Source organism: Sapajus apella, unplaced genomic scaffold, assembly GCF_009761245.1.
Source record: "Sapajus apella isolate SASKATOON/1434 unplaced genomic scaffold, GSC_monkey_1.0 scaffold8, whole genome shotgun sequence".
In the NCBI taxonomy this organism is placed as follows: Eukaryota; Metazoa; Chordata; class Mammalia; order Primates; family Cebidae; genus Sapajus; species Sapajus apella.
In genome coordinates this window covers 6937691-6962556 of record NW_022436948.1, presented here as the reverse complement: position 1 = coordinate 6962556, position 24866 = coordinate 6937691, and the positions used below count along the sequence as shown (strand labels likewise).

The 24866-nt window shown below is 37.5% G+C and overlaps 1 protein-coding gene across 3 annotated transcripts in view; it reads right to left on the bottom strand.

Moving 5' to 3' along the window:
• BRWD1 (bromodomain and WD repeat domain containing 1) overlaps positions 1 to 24866 on the bottom strand; it is a 137922-nt gene that overhangs the window by 17110 nt on the left and 95946 nt on the right. For all 3 annotated transcript variants that reach the window (XM_032276862.1, XM_032276864.1, XM_032276863.1), the window contains exons 30-37: positions 19116 to 19271; positions 18764 to 18884; positions 16005 to 16130; positions 14353 to 14425; positions 13477 to 13518; positions 11358 to 11501; positions 10565 to 10717; positions 6478 to 6644 (exon numbers count right to left, since the gene is read on the bottom strand). In XM_032276862.1, the coding sequence (XP_032132753.1) occupies positions 6478 to 6644; positions 10565 to 10717; positions 11358 to 11501; positions 13477 to 13518; positions 14353 to 14425; positions 16005 to 16130; positions 18764 to 18884; positions 19116 to 19271 (982 nt within the window). The remainder of the gene's footprint in view (positions 1 to 6477; positions 6645 to 10564; positions 10718 to 11357; positions 11502 to 13476; positions 13519 to 14352; positions 14426 to 16004; positions 16131 to 18763; positions 18885 to 19115; positions 19272 to 24866) is intronic.

Genomic DNA, 24866 nt, shown 5'->3' with positions numbered 1-24866 from the left:
AAAAAAAAAGGCAAAACAGCCTTTTAAGGGGTATCTAGACATTGACGCTTAAAGTTAATCACAATTCTTTAAAGCAATAATTGTCTATACAATAAAAAAACTCAAGCCTGTAATATCAAAAAGTTTTAATGTCATTAATAATCAAGGGAGAGAACAAAGGAAATACAAGGCCAGGCACAGTGGCTTATGCATGTAATCCCAGCACTTTGGGAGACCAAGGCGGGCAGATCACTTGAGGTCAGGAGTTTGAGACCAGCCTGGCCAACATGGTGAAACCCCATCTCTACTAATATACAAAAATTAGCTGACCATGGTGGCACATGCCTGTAGTCCTAGCTACTCAGGAGGCTGAGACACAAGAATTGCTTGAACCCAGGAGGCAGAGGTTGCACTGAGTCAAGATCACGCCACTGCACTCCAGCCTAGGTGACATAGCGAAACTCCATCTCAAAAAGAAAAGAGGCCGGGCGCGGTGGCTCACGCCTGTAATCCCAGCACTGTGGGAGGCCGAGGCGGGTGGATCACGAGGTCAAGAGATCGAGACCATCCTGGTCAACATGGTGAAACCCCGTCTCTACTAAAAATACAAAAAATTAGCTGGGCATGGTGGCGCATGCCTGTAATCCCGGCTACTCAGGAGGCTGAGGCAGGAGAACTGCCTGAACCTAGGAGGCGGAGGTTGCGGTGAGCCGAGATCGCGCCATTGCACTCCAGCCTGGGTAACAAGAGCGAAACTCCGTCCCAAAAAAAAAAAAAAAAAGAAAAAAAAGAAAAAAAGATAGGCCGGGTGCAGTGGCTCATGCCTGTAATCCCAACACTTTGGGAGGCCAAGGCAGGTGGACTGCTTAAGGCCAGGAGTTCTAGATCAGCCTGGCCAACATGGCAAAACCCTGTCTCTAATATAAATGCAAAAATTAGCCAGGTGTGGTGGTGCATGCCTATAATCCCAGCTTCCTGTGAAGCTGAGGCATGAGAACTGCTTAAACCCAGGAGGCAGGGGTTGCAGTGAGCTAAGATCACACATCCAGCTTGTATGACAGAGCAAGACTCTGTATCAAAAAAAGAAATAAAAATATGTATTACAAGCTTATTTTTTTTAAATCAAAAAAGTGGTAATATGGCTGGAGTGAAATTTTTCCCTTTTTATCCAACATCCTTCTCAACGGTTATACTTTTAACCTGGTATAAAGTAGGGCTTTTTAAATGATTTAAAAAATTTTTTTAATCTACAAAATGTTGTAAGACATTTTATAAATGAAAGACACATACTCTTCCAAAAATATCAACAAAGAAATCGTGAGAAAAAAATTCCAGATAAAGAGACTTAACAAACATATCAATTAAATGGAATACATGATCCTAAATTGTATCTGGATTAAAAAACAAATTTGCCGTGACACTGAGTTAACCGTAGAAATATTAAATATTCAGTTAAAACTTGAATGTTATTCTTAGCAAATCACACTAAGTATTTAGGAGTAAAGGAACATGATATCAGAAAAAAGTATTTTCATGATTCAAAAGAAATATGAACTAGAGAAAATATTAAAGCAACAATAAAGCAAATGTGGCAATAATGTGAACTGAACAACTGGTGAGTCTAGGTAAAAGAGTATTCAGGAGTTCACTGAATTTATTGTTGCATCTTTTCTCTAATTTTAAATTATTTCAAAATAAAAAATTTTTAAAGGTGAGGGGCCATGTGTGGTGGTTCACACCTATATTCTCAGCACTTTGGGAGGCCAAGACAGGAGAACTGCATGAGCCCAGGAGTTCCAGGCAAGCCTAGGCAACATGGTGAGACCCCATCTTTACACAAAATTTAAAAATTAGCCAGGCATTGTGGTGCATGCCTGTTGTCGCAGCTACTCAGGGAGGCTGAGGCTGCAGTGAGTTGTGCTTATGCCACCGTACTTCATTCAGCCTGGGCAACAGAGTGAGACCCTATCTCAAAAAAAGAAAAAGAAAAAAAAAGAGAGGGAAGACTAGCATATTACTTTGTACATAGTGTATATTTCTGAATTAACAAGTTGCAAAGCAGCTGAACAGAACCATTTACCTAATGGATATGTTTATCAGGCTCAGTGTGAACCCGTTTATTCTAAACATGGGAAGTCGGCGCAGGAGTGGGGTATCAGGGCAGGAATGGTAAGAAATTCAGCAAATCTTCTTGTCCAAAAGGCAAAATTAAAACTGACAAAATTATCAAATACAACCATTTCAGAATTCTAGATACTACCCAAAGGCATATTAAAATACTGAAAAGTGCTTATTCAAAGAAAAACAACAACAACTGAACTTAGGTTAAAAACAATGGGATCTAGGGCATATTAATATTAACTTAAGACTGCTCCCAGTCACACCTCCCTCAGGCCGCTCCCTCCCCTCACTTCCCTGGGCATAATACCTATGAGGAGGGGACTGGTCTGATTTGGGAATGCCAAAGAAAAGCTGTATGCCTCAGGGCACTGAATATATTAGTTATTGCTAGTAATCCAGCAAAGCCAACAGCAAGATATCTGAGGCTGTGACACTGTTGGAGCAAGCAAGAATTCAGACAAAATTGAAAAATTAGATCTAGGGAATGAGACAGCTCACGGAAGTCTGAAAAGCATCATCTTCCAAGATATCTGGAAGGATGCACACATATTCAAAAAGTCCAGTTTATCTGCTCATCTTGGACTGATCTTGAGACCTTTATGTCTCATGAAACAGAAGCAGAAAGTAAAAGCCAATGTAGACCTGTAACAGCCTGAACCTAAGTCTGCTCCATCTCACAAACAGACCCTAGGCTATGCTGACCACTAAGTTATGCTGATTGACCCAAGCAAGACATCTAGGAAGCCAGGCTCAAAAAATTAGGGGAAAAAAAAAAAGGGCAGGGGAAAGGGAGACATGAGGGAGCAAAGACTTGAGTGGCTGCACACTACAGGGAAGACTGACTGCAAAATTAATCTGGCAAGTCACACACACACACACACACACACACACACACACACACACACACACACACGCGCGCGCGGAAACAGCCATTACTGAGGAAAAAGGATTATAACTAGAGTTGCAACAATGTGTTAACATGAGAGAAATCTGACTTCAGAGTTGCATCATTTAATATGTCCAGTTTTCAACAAAAAATTGAGATATACAAAACAATAAGAAAGTATACCCCATTCATGGTGTGGGGGAGGAGATATGTCCAACAGAAACTGTCTCTGAGAAGACCCAGATGTCAGCCTTAGTTTAACAAATACTGACATCTACATCAACTACTATAAAAATATTCAAAGAACTAAATGAAACCATATGCATAAAACAACTATAATGATGACTCAATACAGAATAACAAGAGAAATTATAAAAAAATAAAATAAAAAATAAAAATTCTGGAGTTGAAAAGTAAAATAACTGAGGTAAATATTCACTGGATGGGCCCAGCAGCATGTTTGAGCTGGCAGAAGAAAAAAAATCAGTCGACTTAAAGACTGGTCAATACAGACCATCTAGGCTGAGGAATAGAAAGAAAAAAGAATGAAGAAAGCCTCAGAAACCTGTGGGACACCATTAATTATACCGACATAAGTATAATGGGTGTGCCAAAAATAAAGGAAAGAAAGGGGCAGAAAAAACATATTTAAAGAAATAATGGCTGAACACCTCTCAAATTTAATGAAAAACATAACACATCCACAAACATGGACAAATTCCCAGTAGGATATATTCAAATCCAAACCTACACACATGGTGGTCAGTAGAAAGATAAAAACAAACAGAAAAATCTTAAAAGCAGCAAAAGACAAACAATTCAATATATATAAGGGAAGGAACCCCACACCCAGTAAGATTAATAGCTAACTTCTCTTCAGCAACAATGGAGGTCAGCAGGCAATGGGCTGAAATACTAAAAATGCTAAAAGGGAAAGTGTCAATGAAGAATTCTGTATTCATGAAAACTATTATATTCAATAATAAAGGTGAAAATAAGACATTGACAGATAGAAACAGAGAATTCATTGCTATCACATCAGCCTTACAAGAAATTCTACAGTCCTTTAGGGCAAAAAGAAGTGACATTAGAGGATAACTTAAATTCACACTTTTATAAAGATCATTAAGAATGGAAATTGCATAGGGTAAATATAAAAAGTGGCATAAATATATATATATTTTTTTTAACTAAAAAAGACAACTACAGAAAACATGACATCATGACATACAAAAAAATGTGATATGAGGCCAGGCGCGGTGGCTTAAGCCTGTAATCCCAGCACTTTGGGAAGCCAAGGTGGTTGGATCACCTGAAGTCAGGAGTTCGAGACCAGCCTGGCCAAAATGGTGAAACCCCATCTCTACTAAAAATACAAAAAATTAGCCAGGCATGGTGGCTGGTGCCTGTAATCCCACCTACTCGGGAGGCTGAGGCAGGAGAATACCTTGATCCCAAGAGGCGAAGGTTGCAGTGAGCCGAGATCACACCACTGCACTCCAGCCTGACCAACAAGAGCAAAACTCTGTCTCAAGAAAAAAAAAAAAAAATGTGATTTGATACCACCACCACCTGGAGGGAGATGGGCGGAGGCTATACTAGGGCCAAGTTCCTATATGTACTCAAATAAAAATAGTATTAATATGAAGTTGACTGTTTGCAATAGATTGAGATGCATAGTGTAGTCCCCAGAGCAACCATAAAGAAACCCGGCAAGGGTATACTGCATGTTGAACATATAAATGGAAACAAACTAAACATTGAACAACTCAATTTTTATACTGTAACAATGTAAACTACCTATAAATGTGACATTAATCTAAACTACATAGTCAAAGACTACAGAATGTAAATTAATATACAATTACTGAGAAAGTGAATAAATCCTTCCTTTTATATTTCTTTACAAATAATCCTCAGTAATACTGAGGTGTATTAATATCAGGGGTACATTTTTCTTTACACAATCAAACACTCAAAAGACTGTACATAAAAATCACATTGTTCTCTACATCAGCAGTCCCCAACCTTTTCGGCACCAGGGACCAGTTTTGTAGAAGACAAATTTTCCATGAACTGGGACTGGGGTCAGGGGGTGGAAGGAGTTTGAGAAAGTGTTCCACCTCAGATAATAAGGCATTAGATTCTCATAAAGAGCACACAACCTGGATCCTCCACATGCAGTTACAACAGGGTTCACGTTCCAATGAAAATCTAATGCCCCACGGCTCTGACAGCAGGCAGAGCTCACATGGTAATGCTTTGCAGGCCAATCACCTCCTACTGCGTGGCCCAATCTATGCAGGGAGCTTTTGTTGGGCATCCCTGCTCGACATTAAAAAGCCAATTCTTATGCAAAATACAAATGATACTTTATATAATCCTTAAGATTAGGAAAAAAACTGTTATTTTACATATTTATAGAATTACAACCCAATACAACAGCTCTGTTTTCACAGAAATGCTTTCAAGCTATAAAACCCATGACTAGTCTTTTCAGAATGCACACTACTCTAAAGATTAAATAACACAACCTTAAATTTTTTAAAAATGCATAGAGGCTGGGCACAGTGGCTCACATCTGTAATCCCAACATATTGGGAGGTTAAGATGGGAGGATCTTGATCCCAGGAGTTCAAGACCAGTGTGGGCACCATAGCTAGACCCCATCTCTACGAAAAATAATTTTAAAAAATTAGCCAGGCTTGGTACACACCCCTGTGGTCCCAACTACTCGAGAGGATGAGGTGGGAAGGACTGCTTGAGACCTGAAGGTTGTGGCTACAGTGAGCCATGATCAAATCACTAGGCTCCAGCCTGCGCAACATAGTGAAACCCTGTCTCGAAAAATAAATAGGACAGAGCATGGTGACTCAAGCCTGTAACCCTGACACTTTGGGAGGCTGAGGCGGGTGGACTGCCTAAGCTCAGAAGTTTAAGACCAGCCTGAGCAACACAGTGAAGCCCCGTCTCTAATAAAATATGAAAAATCAGCCAGGCATGGTGGCATGCACCTGTAGTCCCAGCTGCCCAGGAGGCTGAGGCAGGAGAATTGCTAGAACCCAGGAGGTAGAGGATGCAGTGAGCCAAGATTGCACCACTGTACTCCAGCCCAGGTGACAGAGCAAGACTCTGTCTCCTAAATAAATCAATAAATAACAAGCCAGGCATGGTAACTCATGCCTGTAATTCCAGCACTTTGAGAGGCCCGAGGTGAGTAGATCATAATGAGGTCAGGAGTTCAAGACTTGCCTGGCCAACATGGTGAAACCCTACTAAAAATATAAAAATTAGCCAGGAGTGGTACTCCCAGATACTTGGGAGGCTGAGACAGGAAATCACTTGAACCCAGAAGGCAGAGGTTGTGGTACGCCAATATCATGCCACTGCACTCCAGTCTAAGCAACAGAGTGATTCTCTGTCTCCAAAATTAAATAAATAAATACATCAAGCAAGCAAGCAAGCTAGTAAGCTTGCCATAAGCAATTTACCTGATACTTTTGTTAGGCTGAGTGTCACCTTTACAATTTTGCCGTTGCTTGAATCTCTGGCTTCTTCGAAGTTTTTCATTGAATTTTTGACCAATTTTAAAATCAGAAGAGATTTTCTTCATTTTTTCTTCAAATAAGGCAGATAATCTCAAGGTCATACTATAAATCTGCAAGAATATAAAAACAAAGTAGAATTACAAAATTGCCTTAAAAGTATTTAAGAAATAATTGTAATCATTGAGATCACTTGCAATATATTATATCACTGTTTATAGACGGTGGTTGCCACCTATTTTTTCTATTTCCAACGCTCTTCCCTCAATAACATCTGGAAAAAAACAAAAAGTATCACATACATACCTCTCTGTTGTTAAGAAAGTAGTCTGAAGTCAAACATCCAGATTTAGAACTTGTGTCTATATGTCAGTGAATCTTAACTGTTTTTGCCCATTCTGACATCTGTATGTACAAATCAAAACTATACCCTTCTCCTAAAGTTAGATGGGAAGTTGACTGGTTTTAAAGCTGCTAATTGGGCTAAAGAAGTGCTGTGTCTCTTTGGGGCAAGGGAACAAAAGCACTTTTATATACCAGTCTCTATCTGCGTTATATACCAGTCTCTATCTGCGATCTGTTTTCAATGCCACCTAACTCTAAAAAGGAAACAGAAGAATACCTTGCATCCAGTAGTAGAAAATTATAACCTGGAACTTTAATGCACATGAAAGATTTCTGTTTTAACAATGTTTATAATTAAATAACATCAAATCTTAAATAATTTTGGATACAGCTATGTATGTACAGAAATACTCTATACTCTTCCATGGCCATTCCAGAAAATAAGTGTAAAAGCCTAACGCTCAAAAGATAAATATACGCCTTGGGCATGGCAGTGGATGGCCAAGACACTCCAACACTAGAAAAAAAAAATTTTTTTTTTTTTTTTGAGACGGAGTTTCGCTCGTTACCCAGGCTGGAGTGCAATGGCGCGATCTCGGCTCACCGCAGCCTCCGCCTCCTGGGTTCAGGCAATTCTCCTGCCTCAGCCTCCTGAGTAGCTGGGATTACAGGCACGTGCCACCATGCCCAGCTAATTTTTTGTATTTTTTAGTAGAGACGGGGTTTCACCGTGTTGACCAGGATGGTCTCGATCTCTTGACCTCGTGATCCACCCGCCTCGGCCTCCCAAAGTGCTGGGATTACAGGCTTGAGCCACCGCGCCCGGCCCTAGAAAATTTTTTTTAAAAGTATGTGAGATAGGGAATTTCTTACATGCATCTCATACATATACATACATACATATATATATATTACTCACGAATGAATGTCAAATTTGTTATACTTAATCTGAAATAATCTCTGACAATTATTTTCAGTATTTCATATATATAAATTTTATTCTGCCAGGTGCAGTGGCTCGTGCCTATAATCCCAGTACTTTGAGAGGCCGAGCAGGCAGTTTACTTGAGGTCAGGGGTTCAAGACTAGCCTGGCCAACATGTGAAACCCTGTCTCTACTAAATACACAGTAATTAGCCGGGCACAGGGGGAGCATGCTTGTAGTCCCAGCTACTTGGGAGGCTGAAGCAAGAGAATTGCTTGAACCCGGGAGGCAGAGGTTGCAGCGAGACAAGATCTCACCATTGCTCTCTAGGCTGGGCGACAATGAGAATGTCTCAAAAAAAAATGTAAAATGTAAAATGGTACAGCCAACATGGAAAATAGTGTAATGGTTCCTGGAAAGGTAATTATCCTATGACCCAGCAATTCTACTCTTAGGATATACCCAAGGGAATTGAGCAAGGTTTCTGACAGATATGTGTATTCCAAAATTTACTACAGCATTATTCGTAATGGTCAAGAAATAGAAATAGCCCAGCTGGCCATCAACAGATGAATGAATAAGATATAGTATAACCACACCCTTTAATACTATTCTGCCATAAAAAGGAATAAATTTCTGATACATGCTACAACATGCATAAGCCTTTAAGGCATTACACTAAGTGAAATAAATAAGCTGGACACAAAAGGACAAATATGTTAAGATCTTGATTTTTATATGAAATTATCTAGAACAAATTCAGACAAAGAAGTTAGAGGTTTCCAAGGACTGGGGGTAAGGGGAAATTATTGCTTGATGGTTACAGAGCTTCTGTCGGGAATGATGAAAAAGTTTTAAAAAGATTATAAACATAAATGATGCCACTGAATTATATTCATAAAAATGGCTAAAATGGCAAATATTATGTTATATATAGTTAACCATAGTTTTGAACAATTGACAATGTACTATGCCAAAAACCACTGATCTATAAGCTTTCAGTGGTGAATTGTATGGTATGTGTCCTCAAACATATGTATTTGGTGCAAGGAAGACTTGAAATTTATTTTGTCTCTGAAAAGAAATAGTCTTACAAATGGTGACTTGGACAAAAACCAAAGCTTGGAAAAATGTTAGCCTTGAATGTTAAACTAATCCAGCAAGCAGTGTGGATCCTGAATCCAACAAAGAGTTCTCAAATCAAGACTCGAGGCAGTAATGCAGGAGGAGTCTAATATTAAGTAATGATGGGGAAATGCAGTTAAAGCCAAACAGTTAATGTCACCGATTGTAGACACCAAAAAATGTTTTAAGATCAGACAAGTGTTTTACTTTAAATATGACTTTTAAAAATTATTCAACACACTGGCTACATGGAGTCTCGCTCTGTTGCCCAGGTTGAGTGCAGTGGTGTGACCTCAGCTCACTGCAACCTCCGCATCCTAGGTTCAAGCAGCTCTCATACCTCAGTTCAAACAGTTCTCATGCCTCACACATGTAGTTGAGACTATAGGCAAGCACCAGCACACCCAGCCTATTTTTGTATCTTTAGGAGAGAAGGGTCCATGTTGGCTAGGCTGGTCTCGAATTCCTGGCCTCAAGTAGTCTGCCTGCCTTGGCCTCCCAAAGTGCTGGGATTATAGGCCTCGTTAAGTTTTGAAAAGTCACCCAATGTAGAACATGTTAACAATGTAGTAATGTTCTACTGGAAACTGTGTGTCCCCAAATAGTTAAAGAAACCAGTAACTAACAAAAATTCTTAAGTTTACAAGATGACAGAAAAGAAACCCAACCTACAAAAATACTGAAACTCCCTCTGCTTATGAGATAAAAAAGCTGGCTAAAATTGGTGAAAACCAGTATGGCCAAGTGAAGTCTGCACAGAATGAGCCTGCTGACATCACAGCCTGAATTTCCAGCCTGTTTCATACTAACTTCCCCCAAATATGCACACACAACCCATGAGGTAACATAAAGAAATAAATATACATGCCCAAAGACTTTCCAGGTGACCTCTCCTTTCCTTCCACCAATCACCTACTAATCTCAGAATCCAGACCCTAAAACTTTTCTTAAAATAAACAAACAAACAAACAAACAAATAAATAAATAAAATACTACTTTAAAGACAGCACAGGGAGTTAGATTTGAAATTGATTCCTGTCTCCTTGGGAGTCAACTTTCTCTCAAATAAGTCAGCTTATTCTCAAAAACCTAGTGTCACACTCCACTTGAGTAGGCTAGAAGAAAAAAAGAAAAATCCAATGTCATAATATTAGCTTCTAACACATCTAACAAGCAAAGAGCCTCCAATGTCTCTGTACCATTTTTTGTGGTCTTAATCAGATAGCTCATGTGTTGCTTCTTCAAATCCAAATGTTATTATGCTGTCAATAGTCTCACAACACTTCAGAGTTTCCTTTTCACTTTAATATTCTTACGTCTCGATCTATGTTTCCAATCCACTTAAGATCCTTATACATATAAAACAGAGGCTCTTACTCCGTGTATCAAATTTGTTCGCTTTCTACTGATGCCTACTCCCATTAATCCCCACTTGCTTATAAAACTTAAGGAGATTATGATAAACATCAACTGATGTAAGGCAAAAACTGAAATATTTGGGCAGTAGCAGAAGCTCTTTTCTTTATAAGAGTCTTACCTTATTCACTTATCTTTAATGTTCCAACCTCTACTACACAGTGGAAAATTATCTACACAGATCAGGCACACTTTTTTTCAATAAACCACTTAAAAAATTACCTTTGATCTTTTGTTTGGTGTATATGCTTTTGCATTGCTAAATATCAACCGGATGTCTTTGCAAAACTCCAAAGGGCTGTCATAATTTCCTGCATCTAGAGTTTCCCTTACTGTTCCAAAATCCATTGGAGTATCTATAATATCTCTGTAGTCCTAGGTTTTAAAAACAGTAATTAATTCATAGATTCATTTCCTGATTTTAGAAAAGTAAATGCATCAGATCTCTAAAAAATTTGAAGTGATAGAAGGAAGAGAGGAAAAGGTTAGAGGACTCTTAAAATTCATTAATAATGTTTAAAAACAGGTATAAAACAAAGACAAGATAGAAATATACCAAAATGTTAATGATTTATTGCTAGTGTTAACAACAATGGAATAGTTTTTATTTATTTATTGCTGTACACTCCAAGCATCCTATAGTAACTCTGTGCTATTATAATCTAACTTTTTTTAAAAAAGTTATCTTCCAATTTCCCTTTTTAAAAACTGAAAACACACTTTTATCCAATTTATAGTTTTCCTAGTGCTGGGTTTACTTAGAGATCTAAGTAGATCCATCCCATTGTTATATAATACTTGGTTACCTAAGTCTAAATTCTTAAATGAGTTACAAGGGTGTCTATAAATTGAAGGAAACTATGTAAAACAACACTTCTACCACTAACTTAGTGATAAAAGCAAAAAAGTTAACATAAAGCCTAGGTATGTTTCTCTTTAAAGCTTAATACCTCTACCCCAATTTCCTCACTGCAATACAAGAAAAGCCCCAAACATTTAAACAATGGAAACTTACTGGATATTCAACCAAATCAACAGGTTGTCTAAATGGTTCAGAATCTTCACACTGAAAAATTAAGTTCACTAGTTCCTTACACTGTTTCTTCCAGTTGCTTTCAACACAGTTGGTAGCTCTGATGCTTTTTTTCCCATCATGCACCTAAAAATACATTCATGGTCTTAAGAAAAATCACACTATTGGTATAAGACTTTGGTAAAAATGTAATTGATCTCTCTTCTAGAAAAACACAATAATGTCACATACGTTGCTGTCAACATATTAAACTATGCATAACATATTTGTTATAACTTAACCAATTTCAGGAATATTACAAAATTAGCTATGAAAAGCATACTTTAACGAAAGCACATTATCTAGTGAAAGGCTATTCCATGACCTCTCACCTCCCAGGTTTATAGTATTTCTTTTCCCAGAATATGAAGCATATCTGATAATGTGATAGACAGAATAATGGCCCCACCAAAAATGTCCACGTCATAATCTTCACAGCCTATGACTATGTTACCTTACATGAGTAAAGGTATTTTGCAATAAGGGTATAGACTGTGAGATGAAAGATTATCTTGAATTAATTGCTTGGACCCAATATAATCACAAAAGTTATTATAAGAAGGAGGCAGAAAGGTCAGAGTCAGAGAGAGACTGAAAAATGCTATGTTGTTGGCTTGAAGATGAAAGAAGAGGTCCTGAAGCCAAGGTGAGGACACCCACTAGAAGATGGAAAATGCAAATAGCTCTTCCCTAGAGCTTCTAGCCATACGAAGACCATGATAATGACCTAGTGAGGCCCATGAAAACTTCTAATCTACAGAACTATCAGGTAATACGTTTTTTTTGTTTGTTTGTTTGTTTGTTTTTTTTTTGAGACGGAGTTTCGCTCTTGTTACCCAGGCTGGAGTGCAATGGCGCGATCTTGGCTCACCGCAACCTCCGCCTCCTGGGTTCAGGCAATTCCCCTGCCTCAGCCTCCTGAGTAGCTGGGATTACAGGCACGCACCACCATGCCCAGCTAATTTTTTGTAGTTTTAGTAGAGACGGGGTTTCACCGTGTTGACCAGGATGGTCTCGATCTCTTGACCTCGTGATCCACCCGCCTCGGCCTCCCTAAGTGCTGGGATTACAGGCGTGAGCCACCGCGCCCGGCCTATACGTTTTTATTATTTAAGCAACTAAACTTGTCAATTGCTACAGCAGAAACAGCAAACAAATACAAATACTAAACAATTGGGAGTCTATTTAAAAATAAAATTATATGAAAATGGCTACTCAAATCAGACTATTTCAGGTCTAACTTTTCAGTGTTTGGGGGGCAAGAACATGGTATAAATTAATATTTCATAATTAAGGAGCATTTGGAGGAAATTTAAAATGATCTGGGCTAAAATGTCTTAAGCATTTTCATATTAATAACCTTTAATTTTTATATTTGAACTTCAAAGCCTCATGATACCCCACTATGATTACCCAATTTCATAAACTTATTTCCATATACACTTCTCCTTACCCCTCAGCCTCATCTTTCCTACATATCTCCATTTTTTTTAAAAGTTCAACTACCAAATCCTAGTTAGTTTTCCCTAAAAAGGTCTCATAATTTTCCCTTCCTCTCCATTCCAAGCAAATATCCTTGACTAGGTACCCATCCTTCACCCTGTATTCTTGCAATGAATTCCTAATTCATCTCCTTCAATACACATCTTCTTATCCTTCAATTTGTATTATCTATTTTGGCTGTTCAATTGATTCTCTACTTCAAATGAAATCCTTGGATTTCAATATCACCATAATCTACCCCAAACATAACAGCCAGACACAGACACTCTGGTCACTCCAGCATCCAACCTCTACACCAATCAGGTGTAGTGCCTTTAATCATCTATGGGTATGTCTTTTCAGCTTTTTTTAATCTTTCCTGTGGTATCCTCTCTATTTCTTCCAAGGCCTCTTCTTACTCTATCTCCCTCTGAGAATATAGTACAAATCCCAACTCTTCTATTAAACCTTTCTAGGATCTGCATCAACATAACTTTTCAAAGACAAAAACTAAATCCTGAATTGATTTTAAAACAAAGAAAAAGCAAACTACAAAAGTCAACCATGCAGAGTAACTTACTCTCCTTCTTTCAGAAGATGTTTTAGGAAGATCGCTATCATCCTAGGAATAAAATCAGAGCACCTTAAGTATTTAGAATCTCATTAGAAAATAACATAATCTTAATATATAACATATCAAAGACATTTGGTCTTACCAGAGTTATAACATGTTATTAACAAAATCTCCAAAGAAAGACTACCAGATGATCTTTGTGGCACCCAGGCTTGAAAAAAAAACCAATCATTCTTAATAATCCTTTTTCATTCCCTAAGAACATGAACTAATTCTAAAATTCAAAAGTATAACTATAAAAAGATGCTTTATGCATTTCCTAAATAGAAAACTTGTGTTTTGCCTCTATCCACAAATCCCCAGACACTTGCAGATTCCTATAGTTTATGAATTTTGTGTTCTATAGTACAGGCATGCGCTACCACACCCAGCTAACATTTTTATTTTTTGTAGAGACAGAGTCTCAAACTCCTGGCTCATTCAATCTTCTCATCTCAGCCTGCTAAAGCACTGGAATTACAGGTGTGAGCTACTACACTCAACCTCCAAGGTACTTTATATACCTTTCACTAGCTAAGATATAGAAGGAGGTTCACTGAATGGTCTGGCATTATGTTCTATATATCTGACTTCCCAAACTAACACAGACAGCCTCCTTCAAAATAACTTCAAGTTATTCACTTATATTTTAATTGATATTAGCTGAAACAGATTACCTCACAAATCATTTAGAAAATTTAAAATATATTTTTATCAAATGCCCTATTGGTTCATTGGACTACTGCAAGAGCTGGTATTAGAAAGCCAACATTTTTTTCTTTACTTTTTAAAAATACCACTTGAAATTAACAAAAACCATTATAAAATCAACAAACTTCATACCAAATCCTCAGCATTTTGCTCATCATTTTCAGATGTGTTAGAAACTTCTGAGATGTTTGTACAGTGTTGATTCCTAAAACAACAAATTTTCACTTTAAAAATATGCAGATGTAGCGATTTCTTGGCAAAGATTCAAACTATACATTAAAATGTAAACAGTTCCCCAACCTATACATGCCTATTTTCAAACAGAGGAATATCAGGTTTTGACCCAACCCTCTAGCCATCTTAAATGCTAATTTAGAATCTTGACGGTTTTTCTTGTTCTCAGTTAAGTATGTATCAAAATTAAGCAGGTAATCCAGAAATAATATATGTATGGCCTCAACTGGATGAATACATGGATGAGTTGTCTAAGTATCATCACTAGCAGTATTCAAACAGTAAGTACAAGGAAAATAGATGACTTAAGGTAAAACAAACAAACAAACAAAAAATAGAAGGGAAAAGGAATTAAAATTAAAGCATCTTACAGGAGAACAAAGAATGCTAAAATACAGATATCTAGGCATAAAGGAGAAAAAAATGGGTATACAATTTTCCTGAAGTAGAACAGAAGGTGATTCTGGGGAGGAGGTAACTTAAGTAGGAGTCCTCAAGACTTAGGACAGAATCAACCCAAGAAAACTGACGGCAATCAGTTACTCCCAAGTTTGCAGCTAGATGCTGAAAATGATGGCACTGTTTCTAAATTAAGAATGCTTACTAGAAAAGAGCAGACTAGAACCTGGGTCTCAATTTCCAAGTTGATTTACATTTTTTGATTCCAAATTGACTTCTGGATGTAAGAAAATCTATATAAGATTCATACATATACAAACATTTTCATAGGACATAATTTGAAACAGATTAAAATTCAATCATGAGAAAATACCAAACTCCAATTAAGTATACTCTATAAAATAAGTAATCAACATTCATAAAAATGATGAGGTGATAAAGACAGAGGAAAAAATTGAAGGAGACTAAGAAAACAAAATGGTAAATTTGATGGGGATTCTAGATTAGATTCTCAAATATAAAAGGGTATAAAAACTAGTGAAATCTAAATAAATTCTACACTTTTGTCAATTGCATAATACCAAGATTTTTTTTTTTAACATAAGTATGCCGTAGTTATGTAAAATGTTAACCTAAGGGGAGACTAGATGAAGTGTATATGGCAACTTTCTGGAGTATAAAATTATTTCCAAATTTTAAAGAGTTGAAAAATTATTCAATTTCTCAGTCTTTTACTGAAATTATATATGTAAAGAAATGTTATCTAAGGTAAAACATTAAGAGTATAGTTCTGAGTAAAAAATAAAACTAGATTATTTGTTTTCTTTTTTTTTTTTGGAGACAGAGTTTCGCTCTTGTCACTCAGGCTCCTGGGTTCAAGAGATTCTCCTGCCTCAGCCTCTCAAGTAGCTGGGATTATAGGTACCCGCCACCAGGCCCAGCTAATTTTTGTATTTTTTTCTTAGTAGAAACAGGGTTTTACCATGTTGGCTAGGCTGGTCTCAAAAACACCTGACCTCAAGTGATCCATCCGCCTTGGCCTCCCAAAGTGCTGGGATTACAGGCATGAGTCACCATGTCCAACAAAATGAGATGATTGTTAACAGCACAATATGCACTCACTTTTATACAACATCTCTGAGATTACTTACTTGATAAATTTTAAAAGTTGGTCAGTTATCTTTTTAGCTGATCTTGCAATTACACTCTCAGGTTCATTAAATGTTCTGGCATTATGTTCTATATATCTGACTTCCCAAACTAACGCAGACAGCCTCCTTCAAAATAAAGTAAATAATTTTGGCTTAGAAAATGAGAAGATAGGAACCAAGTGAAAAAAATGCAGCATGTGAATTAAACAACTGTGAAATATTTATTAAACCGTAAGTGCAAAGTTATAATGAATAACATTCTAATGCTCTCAACAACTTAAGCATAGTCATAAGTAATTACGTTGGACACCAAAGCAATTATACTGAACTGAAGAAGGTAATCTGGGGACAAAAATGTTAACAAACTACTTAATCGCACACAGAAAACCAACAAAACTATCTTCCCTTTTCACATTGCATATAGGTACCTTTTAAAATTGTTGAATCTCAATAAAGACAACATGTTAAATATCATCAACACTAAAAGCTGGCCCAGCAAGGTGGCTCACACCTGTAATCCCAACACTTTGGTGGGCCAAAGCAGTAGGACAGCATGAGCCCAGGGGTTCAAGACCAGCCTGGACAACACGGCAAAACCCCATCTTTACCAAAAATAAAAATAAATTAGTTAGGCATACTGGTGTGCACCTGTTGTCCCCACTACTCAAGAGGCTGACGTGGGAGGACTGCTTGAGCCTGGCAGATTGAGGCTACAACGAGCTATCATCACACCACTATACTCCAGCCTGAGTGATGGCACAAGACCCTATCTCAAAAACAAACAAAAGCTTCAGTCTCACTGTAAACTGATCAAGTGGTTTCTGATTCAAATGCATATTCCACTATTAGATTACAGAGATAAATTACACCAATAATGTGGACTCAAGATGACTTTTCATAATCTCTTAAAGTAGCTGAATTATAAAAAAATAAAATACCATCAACTGCTATAAAAATCATTAAGAATAGGAAATTTACTTACCAGTGCTCTAGAAGCCAAAGATAAAAAGTCAGTGCCTCTGGGAAATTAATCTTCCAAAGGCCAAAGAGATCAAGTATAAACTATGTAAATATTATTTTTAAATGTAGTTAAATATAAATTTAAACATACGAAGAAAAAACAACACAATATCTAACAACTTAACAAAATTACTAAGAAAAACAGATTACTAAAGATTGAGGCTTTGTTGAAGCCCTGACTCTGACCCTCCTTTCTCCAGGACTCACCAGTCCCACAACCCTCAGCCTCCTACTGATGTCGAATGTGAGAGCCTGGGCTTAAATAAGAAATCAGACTTTACTAGAGACACTCAAGCAAAGGTTGAACTAGTACTTTCCAGAGCAGAAAGGAAACTCATGCATCAGAAAGGCCAGAAGTATATGGCTATATAAGTAAAAGAATCTAGTCAGAACAGTTTAAGGAATTTCCTGGGCCTACAGAAACCTGCTTTTTGGACTGTGTTAAAGACTTTACAACTAAAGACTGGAGAGACCACCTGTTCAGAACACTGCTTGTAGAAATATATTTTTTTGAACTTTTAAGTTCAGGGGTACAGGTACAGGTTTGTTACACAGGTAAACTTGTGTCACAGGGGTTGGTGGTACAGATTATTTCATCACTGAAGTATTAAGCCTAATATTCATTAGTTGTTTTTCTTGATCTCTCCTTTCTCTCACCATCCAAAAGGCCCCAGTGTGTGTTGTTCCCCTCTGTGTGTCAATGTATTATCATTTAGCTCCCACAGAAATATTTATTTATTGCTTAGACAGCGTCTCACTCCACCACCCAAGCTGGGGTGTAGTGGTGTGATCTTAGCTCACTGCAACCTCCACCTCCCAGGTTCAAGTGATTCTCCTGCCACAGCCTCCCAAGTATCTAGAAGTACAGGCGTGTGCCACCACCCCTGGTTAATTTTTGTATTTTTAGTAGAGACAGGGTTTCACCCACATGTAGGCCAGGCTGGTCTCAAACTCCTTGCTTCAGGTGATCCACCTGCCTGGGCCTCACAATGTGCTGGGATTACAGGCATAAGCCATGAGCCTGGCCTCCCGCAAAACAATTTTTAAATGACACAAAAAATATCCAGGAGATTTCAGGAATATCATATTCAGCAGAATGAAACCCTGGCAGCCAAAGCAAAACTCCTTGGCCAACCGCAATAGGTAACTCCTGATGCACGGACTTTTGATGAAAAGACTGCCAACAGCTGCTGCACTGGAAATGAGGATTCATCTGACAGAATTCCCTGGGAGCAGCAGCCACCCTGGTAAGCCATCTGTCATGAGTTTGGCAAATGAAAACCACTAGAGAAACAAAACCACTATTTACCAAATATAATCAAAACAGAAGGTCTTATTGTTCAGTGAAACAAGACACAACATTTATTAAGGCCTTAAGATTCTGCAGCTTGTTTACTTGATTAGAAAAACAAACAATGTTAATTTTAAAACAAATTATGTATTCAATCATGTATGGGGAGAGAAAAATTCTTATTACTAAAGTATCAGTGAAATTTTATGGAAATAGGTAAAAGTAAAATTTCAGTGATATGGAATATCGAGGGTGAAATATGGCAGTCAATCTTCTGCCTGGCCCTAGCCACACCTACCCATAGGCATCTAACACTATCTGACAATGAAAGTGGATAATGAAACAGAAAATGTTAGCCCCCAATTCCACCACTGTCTCTTCCTTTGTTTACGCTAGTTGATATGGCCAAATATAGCTTTTTAAACCATTCTGAAAGGTTTCTACTAACCTGTAAAATCGATTAACAAGTCTCATTCGAATTGTGTAAAGATCAGTTGGATAAGCTACTACAGTACAGTACTTCGGATATGTACACAGATCAACAGGGCCTGCAAAAGCAGCTGCTATATCTGTTAGAAAAGACAGGAAAATTTTTCATCAATAAATCTATTGCCTTTAAGTGGTACTTCTCTACAAACCATTCATAAGATATGGCTACATTTAACATTACAGGCTAAAAAAGATAAATAGAAAGTGTAGGAAAAAAACAAAACCTTAATTATGGTACTATTTTTAAACACCTCTATGAAAGAAATTGAAACCAAAAAAAATTTTCATCCTAAACAAAAAAAAAAACTTACCGAGATTCAAAAGTTGATCTATACCACTGATAATTCTATCACATTCTTCATCTCGTGATTTCTGACCCCATTCACCAGCTTGTGGTTTATAGAGCAATTTTTCTAGCTCATCTGATGTGACAGAAATACTAGCCCCCAATTCTTCAGGTGGGTCAACTATGAACACCATAAAAAACAAAATGAGGAGGGAAAAAACAACACAAAAAACAAATATATACTGTATGAATATTCGATTTTCAAAGCTTATAAACTAGGTTATCTCCACAGTCAAAAATATCGAGTTCAAATGTGCAACTCTTTTAAAATTACTCATTGAGATTAACAAATTACTAAAATTCAGGTACAAACACAATCTATCTACCCTAACAAATTAAAAATAAGGGTGCTGGTATTGCAGTTTTCAGTCTGTTTCTTCAAGGAGGCAAACTTAACCCCAAAGCCCCCTGAAAACAGAAATTAAACCTGACAATATTCAAAATTTTAATCTTATATACAGTTAAAATTAATTTTTGAAAAGTCAAGTCAAAATGGATTAGCACACAACAAATGGCTAATTTTCTTAAATTTTAAGGGAGCTCAAATGAAGGAAAATTGTATTTTTTTTAAAAATAAAGAGAAGCCAGGCATGGTGGCTCACACGTGTAATCCCAGCATTTTGGGAGGCCAAGTTGGGTGGATCACCTGAGGTCAGGAGTTTGAGACCAGCCTGACCAACATGGCAAAACCCTGTCTCTACTAAAAATACAAAAATTAGCCAGGCGTGGTGGTGCACACCTGTAATCCCAGCTACTCAAGAGACTGAGGCAGGAGAATCACTTGAACCCAGGAGGTGGAGGTTGTAGTGAGCTGAGATTGCACCACTGCACTCCAGCCTGGGTGACAGAGTAAGACGCCATCTCCCCCACCCCACCGCCCCCCACAAAAAAAGAAAGGAAGGAAGGAAGAAGGAGAAAATCTGTGGAAGCTCAATATATCATAGCTTATTGAAATTGAATACTGGTTCTAACATACGGATAAGAAATGTCATCTACTGTGTACTGGCTATTAGGTTAACTCAGAGCACATTCACAATGAGGGAACAAGGGCATTGGGAAGGGCATCATTTTAACAGCTGCTAAAATGGTAGAGAGAATGTTCATGGGAGCACTTCCTCTAGAAACATCAGTTAAGATTCCTGCAAACATACACACAAGTTTTATATTGTGCATTCTTTGTGAATGCTCTTAACTTTGATTTGATCTATTAGAATTAAGTCATATGATATAGTCTTCTAGCTGAGAGTTGCAAATTTCTTAAACATGGATGATAATTCCTATAAGCTTATAATTCATGTTCTTGGAAAAAGAAAAAGGATTTCCATTTTATTTTCTGCATGAACATAAAAGAAATGGGTGGGTGGAGATATCCCACTGCCTAATAAGTCAAAATGTATATTTTTATACTCTAATTCAGTTATGCTTTCAATATTTTATTTTATCAAAAGGAAGAGGAAAGATGCTGTATAAGCAGGTAACATAAAGTGCTTTAAAAAAAACACTGGTTTATCAAAGCCAGGATATGAGTTTAAATCACCTCAATACCATCTAAAAACTATGACTTTGGACAAGGCAGGGGTCGGGGGGGCGGTGTTTTAATGGGGAGAAAGGAGGTCTCACTATGTTGCCTGGGCTGGTCTCAAACTACTGGCCTCAAGCCATGCACCCTGCCTTGGCCTACCAGCAAAGCAGTGACAGTGAAAAGTTTCTATCTCACAGGGTTGTTGAAAGAATTTCATTACAGGTAGAGCACTCAGAAGAGTGCCTAGTACAGAGCAAGTCCCCAACAGTTAACTAGAATTTTTTTGTTTCTGTACCAGAAGAGTAATAGGGACTATATATATCATCCAGGCTGAAACAACAACAACAAACTGGATAGAGAAAACAATGGCTTTTCAGACATCGACCATTTGGCAAAGAACAAGAATCCCAGAGAGACTGAAACCAAATGAGGTGAGCCCTACGATTACAGCACCTTACACTGAAAGAGCAGGCAGGTCATAACATACAGGGGAGAAACTCAAGTGGGGCTAGACAAATTAACTGAGGTGAAGAGACAAAACTGAGAGTCCAGGGAGAACAAGAAAGCTAGAGTTCCCAGAACAAAGCACAATAGACAAGAGAGCTACAAAGGGGTCTCCTCAAATATTCTGGTGAACACCAATCAACCCACATGTGTGAAGAAATGACAGGAAGGCAGGAAAAGAACCAAATGAAAGATTTGTAATAACAAAAGCCTGGTGCACAAAAGGGCCAACAACCATGCCTGTTCCCCGAGTCAGATTCAAAAGCTTCATGATTCATAGAACAGTGGACAGACTGCATAAAAAGGTCTTGCCTCAGAAGTCAGAAGAAAATCAGCTCTAGGCTGAGCACGGCTCCAAACTCATCTGTCCTATCTTAAACAGATAAAACTGTTTCTGACTAACTTAATTGTGTGACAGAACAAAGTGTAATACTTACAGGAATATAATATACAGCACCCAACAAGGTAAAATTCACAACGTATGATATAAAATTTAAAATTGTAAAGGAGTTAATATATTAGGAAATACCCATAATGAAGAGATTAATCAACCAACCAGAATTGACACATGTTAGAATTAGCAAAGACATGAATGTAATAATATTCCACATGTTCAATGAAAACATATATAAATGGAAGACATGAAACACACACCCAAATCCAAGTTTTAGAGATGAAAACAAGAATAAGATGACAAGTATAATACACTGGCTGGTGATAAAAGCAAGTAAGACATTCCAAAAGAAAATATAAATATATGATATAAAAAGATTCAATGCCAAGCATGGTGGCTCACGCCTGTAATCCCAGCACTTTAGAAGACTGATACAGGTGGATCACTTGAGGTCAGGAGTTCAAGACCAGCCCGGACAGCATGGCGAAATCCTGTCTCTACTAAAAATACAAAAATTACCCAAGTGTGGTGGTGCACACCTGTAGTCCCAGCTACTAGGGAAGCTGAGGAAGGAGCAGAGATTGTGCCACTGCACTCCATCCTGAGTAACAGAGTAACACTATGTCTTAAAAAATAAAAAAATTTTAAAAAAAAAGCAAAAATGAACATATGTGTTATTATATAAATTTCTGAATTTATATAATCATTGAGGGAAAAAAATAATTCCTTTTTTTTTTTTCATAATATCTATTTAGTACCTAACTTGATGCCCCCCAAACAATGGGCATTCAGAAAATGTGCATGAAATAAATACGTGATGTGATGTTTTATTATTTATTCTATAAGAGTAGTTAATATTTCACAAAACGAAGCAATAATATTTTCCAAACATAAAACTAAAAAGATGCCTATGGAACAAATTCTACACTATGACATAGTGTAGACACAGCAATAAAAACTGAAGATACAGCAATAAAAGTTATCCTAATGAAACAGTAGAAGACAATAAAGCAAAAAAACTAAAACAAAAAAGAAAAGCCCATAAATATAGAGACTGTGTAAGGGAACAGAAGAAAATTATGATATCCAGAACTAATGGATAACACAATTAAAAATGAGGAAAGAATCTTAACGTTTCTCAGCCAGGTGCAGTGGCTCATGCCTATAACTTCACACCACTCTGGGAGGCCAATGCAGGCAAATCACTTGAGGCCAGGAGTTCAAGACTAGTCTGGTCAACATAGCAAAATGCCGTCTCTACTACAAAAATACAAAAACTAGCTGGGTGTGGTGGTACATGCCTATAGTCCCAGACACTCAGTAGGCTGAGTCATGAGAACCAGTTGAACCTGGAGGCTGTAGTGAGCCAAGATGGTACCACTGCACTGCACTCCAACCTGGGCAACAGAGCAAGACTCTGTCTCAAAAAAAAAGGCGGGAGGCAGGGGACGAAGGGAGGGGAGACCGAACATTTCTCCAAAGACATTTTAAATGACCAATAAGCAAAGGAGAAAATGCTGAGTATCATTAGGCATCAGACAAAAACAAATCGCAACAATAATACTTCCTATCACACTAGGAAGGTATAAGTTAAAAAAACAAAAGTGTCCAGGATGTGAAAAAATTGGAACCCACATATAATGCTGCTGTAAATGTAAAATGGTATACCTGCTCTGAAAATCATTTGTCAGCCCTCAAAAGGTTGAATAGAGTTACCATGTAGCCCAGCAATGCCACTCCTAAATACCTACCCAAAAGAAAGAAAAACTTGCACATGATATTCACAGGAGCACTACTCATCGCCAAATAATGAAAGCAACCCAAATGTCCATCACCTGATGAATGGATAAATAAAATGTGCTATATCCATACAATGGAATATTATTCATCAATAACAAGAAATATCTTGGTTTCTAAATGCCATTCTCCAATGAAACAGGCCATGGCCCCTGAAAAACTGCCTGATTCCACAGCTGAGGTAGGGAAAGTACAAGGTGAGCCTTGAACACTGCACAGTGCCAGAAACTATGAAAAAACTCAAAGATGGTTAAAAGAAAATGTCAAATGAACACAGGAGCCAACTAGAAGGGGTTCTCAGTGGCCAAAGCTATAATAAGGTAGCAACAAAATAATAAAAGTTAAGCAAAAATCTGAGTACATACTAATATAAATAGATGGGAAAGGAGAAGATGTATTTCATAGTAGAATTCTAACTAATACATGTCAGACAATGAAAACAAAAAATTATGGATGCTACAATTAGTGAGTAGGAGCAGGATAAGAAACAGGATTATTTGCAACATATAAATGTATCCTTATGAGACACCAATTACAAAGGAAAAAGTACTTTACACTGGAGAAGCCTGATACATACCCCCTAAATCAAAGTATTAAAGTTAACACTCAATAAAAAGACAAATTGACCTCGTGTGTCTCCTAAAATGATGCACTAAGAAAGACACGTTTACTTTTCTGACATTCTTGCCAAAAATGCAAAACCTGGATTTAATCAAGAAAAACATTAGACAAACCCAAACTAATGGAAATTCTATAAAATAACTGCCCAGTAATCTTCAAAAGCCTTAAAGTCAGGAATGACAGTGAAAAACTGAGGGATCCCAGACTAAAGGAGACTAAAACAACATGATAATTAAATACAAAATGTGAAAGAACATTAGTGAAACAACAGACAAAATCTGAAAAAAGTCTATAGACAATAGTATCACATTGGTAATAATTTCCTGATTTTTTTTTTTTTTTTTTTTTTTTTTTAAGACGGAGTTTCTCTCTTGTTACCCAGGCTGGAGTGCAATGGCGCGATCTCGGCTCACCGCAACCTCCGCCTCCTGGGTTCAGGCAATTCTCCTGCCTCAGCCTCCTGAGTAGCTGGGATTACAGGCACGCGCCACCATGCCCAGCTAATTTTTTGTATTTTTAGTAGAGACGGGGTTTCACCATGTTGACCAGGATGGTCTCGATCTCTTGACCTCGTGATCCACCCGCCTCGGCCTCCCAAAGTGCTGGGATTACAGGCTTGAGCCACCGCGCCCGGCCTAATTTCCTGATTTTGATCGTTGCATTGTGCTAACTGTATAAGAAGGGAAATCTAGGTATTCAGAAAATCCTTATACTATTTTTGTAACATTTTTAAGTCAGAAATTATCTCAAAATGAAGTTTTTAAAAGTGCTATAAAAATAATGGAAAGTACAATTGAAGAAAAATGTCAAAATGCAGATATTCAGAGATTTTCTTGAAAATTATAAATAAAAAGACAAACATCAAAGGATGTTACAAA